Source organism: Propithecus coquereli, unplaced genomic scaffold (genome assembly GCF_000956105.1).
Source record: "Propithecus coquereli isolate 6110/MARCELLA unplaced genomic scaffold, Pcoq_1.0 Scaffold324, whole genome shotgun sequence".
In the NCBI taxonomy this organism is placed as follows: Eukaryota; Metazoa; Chordata; class Mammalia; order Primates; family Indriidae; genus Propithecus; species Propithecus coquereli.
Window position 1 is genome coordinate 901,845 of NW_012148886.1, and position 8,587 is coordinate 910,431.

An 8,587-nucleotide genomic window follows, 5' to 3' on the forward strand; every position below is an offset into this window, starting at 1 on the left:
TTCCAATTCTTTAAGTTCAGCACTTTCCTCTATATTATATGGTGAAGTTTTGAAATTCTATCCTATCACCTCTTTAGTATGCTTATTTTTGTCTTATCATTCTAAAATCCTGATTTTCACTTATTTATTACATCCTCAGTGTGTCAATAATATCTTATGGAATGCACACATGATTAGGAAGGATCTTTGTTCTACACAATCTCTTAGAATATGCTTTCTATAATTTGGGCAATTTCTGACTTTTCATTCTTTTCCATGCTTATATATAAAATTTTCTAATGTAGCAGCACTTCCATTCTTTCACTAGTAAATAAGACCTTATGATTTCATTTAAAAATGTGTTCCTCATAGGAGTTTAATTTTTAAATTGAAAAATGGGGCAAGGGCAAGTAAATGAAGATACCCAAGATCAACCATCAAGGTGAGAATAATTAGCAACAGAACTTAAAAGCGCGTGATTGTTAACACCACGTCTTTATCGTCTCACTTAGCTATCTAACACTTACATCTTTATATTTCTAGTATATATTATGTATAATCTAAGATGACTTGTTCTGTATTCTCAGTAAACAAACATTTCATGAAATATTGAAAAAAACTGTACCCTTCATTCATTTAAACTATATCCAGTCTTGTACTCTTCGGTAAGGCTACCTCAGTATTATCATATTTTTCAATCCCATTTTGCAACAAAAAACTTAAAAACCTATAGGACTATTCTATGACACATAAACAGAGAATGCCCCATATGTTATAGAAACAAGTAAATTCCCACCTATCATTAGCAATCCTTCTTTGAGGAAGTACTGCCCTTAATTAATGATAATATTTTGAAATCTTTTTTTTTTTTCAGGTTATAAAATATTTCCATTGGGATAATTCCACTTCATTCTCACCAGGGCATCGCTGCTCGCTGCATCTCCTCACTTCTTCGCCTGTTCCTTCGCATTGCTGCCCTGTTATCGCTGCACCCTGACACGTCCTCATTCTCCTTTCCCAGCCACCATCACAGGACTTGGAACAACCACTCCAATGACCCCACTGATTCCACTGACCATTGGCTGAAAGAAATGTGGCATAGTCAATAGCAGTAGTCTCCTGCATACTGCTTTAGGAATTTCAAAATCTGAGGGCTCTACTGTCCCTTCAATTTTTATTAATCTACCACTATGAATAAACTTTACTCAAATATTTAACTTACTGGTCAAATATAGAGCACTGTGATTAACCCAAGTTTATATAAGCATGCCAGAGTCTTTAAATGGACATTAAACCTTCCTCGTAAAAAATGCTAGTTCAGAGTTTAGTGCTAAACTTCATCAACTATATTGTTATTTAATCTCAGAATCTCCTAAATTTTATTACTTTATTAGCATGGCATACAGCAGAATAAGCTCTGGTATAATTGGCTTCATCTCTAAGAAGTACGTAATTATTATCGTATTATTCCATGACCGCCTGGCATGTTTCTGTCACATTTTATAAGTGGTGGGTGCCATTGATATGCAGGAATCAGGCCTTACCTGTACACTCGGGGTTATAGCACTCTCTGCTTTCTGCCCAGGGTCCTCTGCATTCGGAACCCCCATGAGCAGCCGCGGTGCACTGTCGGCTTCTCTGTTGGGTCCCATTGGAGCACGTCACTGAGCATTGGCTCCACGAACTCCACTCCTGCCACTGACCATCAACTGCCAAAGCAGAAAGAGACAATATAAGAAGATCTTCCAATAGGGAAGGTTGTACGTGAAGTACATGGTAAAACTACCTTTGAAGAAGAATTCCAATCAATGGACTCTGAATGAAGGCAACGGCAGGTCACACCGGCATGAGAATTTATTATTACCCTCCAAACTACTATCACCTTATTTTCCACTTCTATTTCCTTTTATGCATCCAGAATCTCTTTTTATTCACTTATTTCTTCAAAAATATTTATTTATCACTCAAAAATATAAAGTCTTGGGCCATGAGATGGGTACATAGAGCAGTGAATAAAATAAATACTGACCAATATCTTATAGAACTCATATTTTGGAAAAGGAAGCTCTAGAAATAAAAAATAACATGCTAAATAAATCAATTATATAGAAGTGTTGCAAAGGATAATTTCAGGACACAGTCAGATAAAGGTTTGGAGGGTTCAGGGAGTCTTCCTTGACAAACTGAAGTTTCAGGCAAGCCCTGAAGGATAAGGAGAAAATACTTAGGATTAAAGTATGTTCCATGCAGAGGGGTATATATACAAAGGTCCTTGCAGAAGAAACATGGGCATTTCCAGGAACTGGGTGAAGGTCATTGTGAATGCAATCTAGAGAGCCGGGTGGAGAGAAGTAGCAGAGAAGGTTAGTGAAAAGGAAGAGGCCAGATTTTACAAGACTTTCATCAGCTGTGTTATGTTTAAGAAGACGTCGAAGGATCTAAATGGGCAATTCTATGATCACATCTGGTGCAGAGTGGAGGAAGAATTACAGGAGAAGTTGGGGAGGGTCTGAGCCTGGATGATGAGGCAGTGCTGTTGCAGTGTCACGGAGAGATTAGAAAGCTACTAAGAAGGGACAGGGAGAGGAACTCCTGAAGGACTGGCCATGGGAGCTGAAGAAGAGAGAGGATCCAGCTGACTCCCAGATATCTGGTGTATGATGATTGGAATGTAATATTGACTGTTGAACTTGACTTGACTTTGGGCTATTCGAATTGAGATTTATTTATTTATTCATTCATTCAAATGATTTCTGAGCATCTATTAGTTATCAGACACCGTGATAGGTGTTAACAAGAAATAGAATAATAAAGAATATAAATCCCAACCTCAAAAATCTCATAATTTAAGACATTATGCATGCAAATAAATAAACAGAAGGTTAAGGACAACAATATCTTAACACGACATATGAGGTGTTTAGGCTTTCAGAGGACAGATCACATCTACTTGAGGAGTAATTAGATTTAGAATGATGAGATTCGGGCAATTTAGACAAAGGAGACAGCATTGACAAAGGCATAATCCCGTATGCCACAAAATAGAAATGAGCGAAGGATTCAACCAAAAATATTTTCCAGATTAGAATGCATCAACTAGTATGTAAATGTTTATATAAATGTACTACTCTACGGTTGTCTTCTTCTTCAGATATCATTCCCTGGTTCTTAGTCAATTTAATCATAGGTAAAAGAATTCACCACCAATCCAAAGTTCTGACTGACCTGAGCTGATATTGCTGTGAAAATTCAAAATTCATCCAAACAAACAAGAAAGCTTGGCAGAAAATGAGTAAGTACTTTCAATCTAATTTCAAGCCTCACATGTAGCTATTAAAAAGAAGGTTGTTTAATAGGTATCTAGCTATACTTAATAAACCCTTTGTGAGATTAAAAATCACAAAGTGCCAATTTAATCATCCCATTCATGTAATTTTAGCATCTCACTTTATTAAAAGTATCTGATACAATCTTATTGGCAATGTACTCCATTTGCCAGACGAAAGAGAAAATTCTAGCGAATCAGTAAGACATTATAAATTAGCTATTTGTCCTCTATTTTGGCTTTAAAGATGAGTGCATTTTTCATTTTAGAATTTTGCTTTTCAAAGATAACACTTATTAAGCTTGCATTATGAACTCTTACTATCCCAAGCATTTTGAGAAGGGCTTATAAAAACAGATTCATGCCCTGCATCTTACAATCTACTTGGCAAAAGAATGTACATTATTGAGAACATTCAGAAAGCAACACGCTAACAAAGGTAAATTTGGTGATGCCAACCTAATCTTACTGCTATGTAACTAGCAGAAAGGAATATGTGATGTCCTCGAGTACTCTGGTTTGAGGCAAATTTTGAGAATGATTTATTATGAATGCAGTAAGTGTGCATACTTACCGGAAAAGAGAAGATACGTCTTTCTAGCTAAGATGGGGAGTCGGGAATGAGCAAGTCAAATGTGGAAATCAGAGAGAAGAAAATTTGGCAGAGGGTTTTATTTCTATGAGGAATGAGAAAAGATCTTGCTGAAAAGATATTAGGAAGAATGAGAATATCTGTGAAGTGTTTTGCTCATCAGGCTTTTACTGAAAGAAGACTGCATCACCATTAGTTTAAAAAAAAAGAAAAGAAAAAACATTTAAAGACCTTAAATTCACATATTTTATTATTAGTTGTTCAGTGCTTTCTGACAATCTACATATTCTATGTTTTGGCTAAAGTACGAGAAGGATTAATATTAGAAATTTGAGGGACAATTTGAGGTTCAACAGCACTATAAACACCAACAAAACACGTATTTTACATGTGAAAAGTTTTATTTATAAAGTCAGAGGAAAAAGATGAAACTGAAGATTTATCAAGTGGAGACTTTTTGCTCTTTTATATTTAACAGTGAGAATCGAAAGATCCTTTTATTGAACAGTAACTGCACTGTTATGAAAGAATTGACTTGACAAAGTAACTCATTGGATATAAGAAACAAAAGAGGAAAAGCTCAACATTTCTTTAGTGTGTCAAATCCAAGTTACTGAGAAAATAGAGAATTGAGAAGTCAGAAAGGAGAGGGATATGTGAATTTAACTTAAAGGACTAGATGCCAGACATGATGTATAGACGAGAGGATTTCTTTTAGTGCCAAATAGGAGATATTGTTTCATTTTAGTTTTTTTTTTCTTTTCAGTTTGATATTCTGGAACATTTTTTTAATCATCAATTATTGTATTTTTATAGGGACCTCAGCCCCAAAACACCTCAGGAAATTGTAGTGTCATTTTATTGAATGAGAACAAATGGAGGACAGGAAGGTTTTAGGAGGTAGAAATTAAGAGTTCTGTTTTGGACATTTAAGCATTTTCAAATAGCATGTCTACATTATCTTTTAGAGATAAATGCTGAGAAACTTAAAAATAAAAGCCATTAGTGTCACAAGAATGGAAAAACAAACACTGAATGTACTCACTATTAAACTGGAACTAACCAATCAGTATTCATGTGCACAGCTGGAAATAAAACTCAACGGAAATCATGCAGATGGGAGGGGGCAGAGGGGAATGGTGAAATCATATCCAACAGGTACAATGTACACTATCTGGGTGATGGGCACGCTTACAACTGTGACTCAAGCAGTACAAAAGCAATCCATGTAACCAAAATATCTGTACCCCTGTAATATTCTGAAAAAAAAATAGCAAAAAAAATAAATCAAACACATGCAATTACCAGACTGCTTGGCTTCTTTAAGTATTTTTTAAAAATTATTTTGAGGGATATAGTTTATAATATTAAAAATAATAAACTACCTTCATTTATAATGAAATAAAAGGTATTTTTCATATGATATAGTTCTTTTTTTATAATCACTCATCTAGTTTCTCCAACAGTGAAGGGACAGCTTCTTTCTTTTTATCTGATGTTTAACTGGGTGCCACTGTGGTAAGGAAGCTGCTTCTCCTTTAGCCTGGATGCAGGCCTGGCTTTTCACCTGGGTCAGTATGAGGCAACAGAGACAAACAATGCCTCTCCTCACCCAATGCCTGTCACACGTGTATGTTGATTTCTGACATTTCTCAGGGTCACAGGAAACCTATGAATTTGAAAATACCTTAAAGCTTTCTTTCTAAAACTGTGTTCCTATTGAAATATGATTCACATCTTGGCATTCTTTCAGAAAACAGTTCCCTGGTAAGTTGGGAAAATGTGAATGCTCCACAACCCCTGTTAGAGTCTCATAATGCACTCGGAGTAAAGATTTACAGAGAACTCGGTCTGTGACTGGCATTGCTCCAGGAGGACCTGTGGTGAGAAAGAATGACTAAGCTCTGCTCTCATGTCCATAGAGTCTGGGGGGCTGTGGTGGAAACAGACGATAAACAAGTAAACAGACGAGTAAACAAGAGCGTTGCAGTTAGAGGAGTTATGAAGACAGCGTGAAAAAGACAGAATGCACAGCCAGGCCTCTCCGAGAAGGCGGTATTGGAGCTGAGCCTGAATCACCAGAAGGAGCCAGCAATGTGAGCATGTGTGGAAAGCGACACACAAGTGCAAAGTCTGGAGACCAGGAAAGCTTTGTGTGTTCAGGAACAGAAAGAAGGCTGGGGCTTGCAGGATCATGGAAAGGGGAAGCGACAGGAGATGAGTTCAGACACAAGCCAGATCTTATATGGGGCCCTGTACGCCATGTGACCAGGGAAGATGTGAAACTTTGTTTAAAACTTTGCCTCCCAAATTTATTTGAAATGGAATCCCCTCCCCTATTTTTTTTTAAATTATTCATGGAATACCATTTGGTAAACATTGTACTAGAATATATAGTTTCTTGTATAATTTGTAGCCACATCAAGATTAATACATTCTTAAGCCTTTTAATTTCTCTTCATTTCCATCATAAGCACTTGCAGTTGTTTTTTTTTTTAATGTTAGTTTTCAATTTAAAAGCTCAAAGTGGCTATTACTTTATGAGCCATTCTACAAGGGTGACTAAGAAGCCAGAACAATAAGGCTATGTTTTGAAGCTGGGAGCATGCTGAGAGATCAACCTGTCTTACCTTCATGTAATGTGCTTCCTTACACACAAATGTCACATTGGGTACAATTAATGTTTCACATTAGCAATGTAACAAATTACCAGATTGTGTGGAATCAGAAGAATTAAAACTGCAAAGATTAAATTGTTAGATTCCTGGGGTTTACTTTGTTATATGAACTTTCTCCTGCCATATATTTAATATATGGAGTTGCAATTGTGCTCACCTGGAAGAAAAAACTGTCTTCTCTGTACAGGGGCCAAATTAAATTCTGTGACACATTTTAATAAAAATATTGTTTTTCAGTTGATTTTCACATCTTAACAATTTAGAATAGGTTAGATAACTGTTGACAATTTAGAATAGGTTAGATAACAATAACCACAAATTAGATTATGTACCCATCCATAAGGTTGTGAATATTTTAATAACAAAACTGTCATTTTGGTAACTGTTCTGGGATGAATATTGCCGATGGATTAAGTCATACGTAGGGAGGAGTTGAAGGGAAAAAAATTCTGAGCCCTGGCTTTGAATTTCTTTCATTTAGTGATGGCAAAGTTGGAGAGTTGGAATTTGCCTTGAGTTGGGAGTTACCCAGGTATCTGGAAAGACTCTTTCAGAATAGAAGACTGAAATGTACAAGATCAACCTCTCACTTTGGGCATATGTCGAAGAGCAAAAATCTATGTCTCCCACTTGCCATTTTAAAATAAACTGCAAAGGAAGAAAAATCAAAATGCAATATCATTTTTAAAAACTAGAATTGAAAATATAAGCAAATGATCATGGTATGGATAAGAAGAAAAAAACTCGATAATAAGTTAAAGTTTAAATGAGAAAAAATATTAAATAGTAAAAAACAAGCCAAGATTAATAAAGGCACAATAATTTTAAAAATCTTTAAACCTAAGAACTGAATGATCTCTGAAATAATGTTCAAAATCTAAAATGACACAAAACAAATACAATTGCCGTACAACAGACTAGAAGGTTAAGAAGATCAAATAGAAATTAATTTAAGAGTAGGTTAATGAGACAGCATTTGAGTGTCAAAGTATAGCATCCTCATGCAGAGATGATCAGAGGCCTTGGACTCAAGTTCCAGCAAATGTTTAGCCTCTTCCCACTCACTGTCTTCACCAGACAGAAGGCCCTCTGGCTCAGCTCTCTTAGATGCTGAGGATCAAAATTTCAGGTTCACAGGAGACTAAACCTCTTGCTCTAGATAATAGAGATATTTGGGTCCAGCTGTGTTTCTGAGGTTCTATTCATGGATGATTGTTTCTCTCTTTTTAGGATCTGTAAGAGTATGCAAATGTACCCGGAAACTACAGCCTGCAGCTTCCCTGTAGGGGGCTCTGGGCTCACAGGAATGCATGTGTCAAATGTAGGGTGACCACTGGTGTAATACTGCTCAGACCCACGGACTGACACAAACTTGTATGTAAGTCCTTGTCCCTAGTACGAACCCAAGAGAAGAATCCCTTTGAGCCTATGATTAAGGATGTAGAACTGAAAAATTACCATAATATCCTTAGTTTATTTGACCTATTTCTTCCAAAATCCCTTAATTTTAAAGTAATACCTTCATATAAATCATGACAAATATCCTTCCCTTTATATCAAGTTTTACACTTTTCAAGATACTTCCACCTAATATTAATCATGTACCAATCCCATGATATGGAAGGATAATGAATACTGGCTCCAATTTATAAATGGGAAAATTGAGGAAAAGAGAAGATGAATAAGTTGTCTAAGTAAATATTCTTAATTAAGGATTGGGACTGAACATTAATACATATAGTCTCAATTCTAGACTACTGTTTCCCACTGAATCATGTAATTAAATTCATCTTTATATATCCCAGTATATAAATGAAAACTTATTTGCCAATAGATCTTTCATTTATTTTAGTCTTTAAACTGTCACTCTATTATTATTTATCTCTCTCTCCTCTATATTATTTGTACTCTACTACATGAATACACATCAGATTGAGAAATGGCAAAACGGAAAAAAAAAAATGAGAAACAAACTTAAATCATTGGCTCCTCCAGTCTTCAACTACTGACTGA

The 8,587-nt window shown here is 35.7% G+C and overlaps 1 protein-coding gene across 1 annotated transcript in view; it reads right to left on the reverse strand.

Moving 5' to 3' along the window:
* The window catches only part of ADGRB3 (adhesion G protein-coupled receptor B3), an 871,792-nt gene that overhangs the window by 524,011 nt on the left and 339,194 nt on the right, over positions 1–8,587 (reverse strand). The window contains 2 exon segments of the mRNA XM_012650418.1: positions 897–1,061; positions 1,524–1,688. Coding sequence (XP_012505872.1) covers positions 897–1,061; positions 1,524–1,688 — 330 coding nt within the window.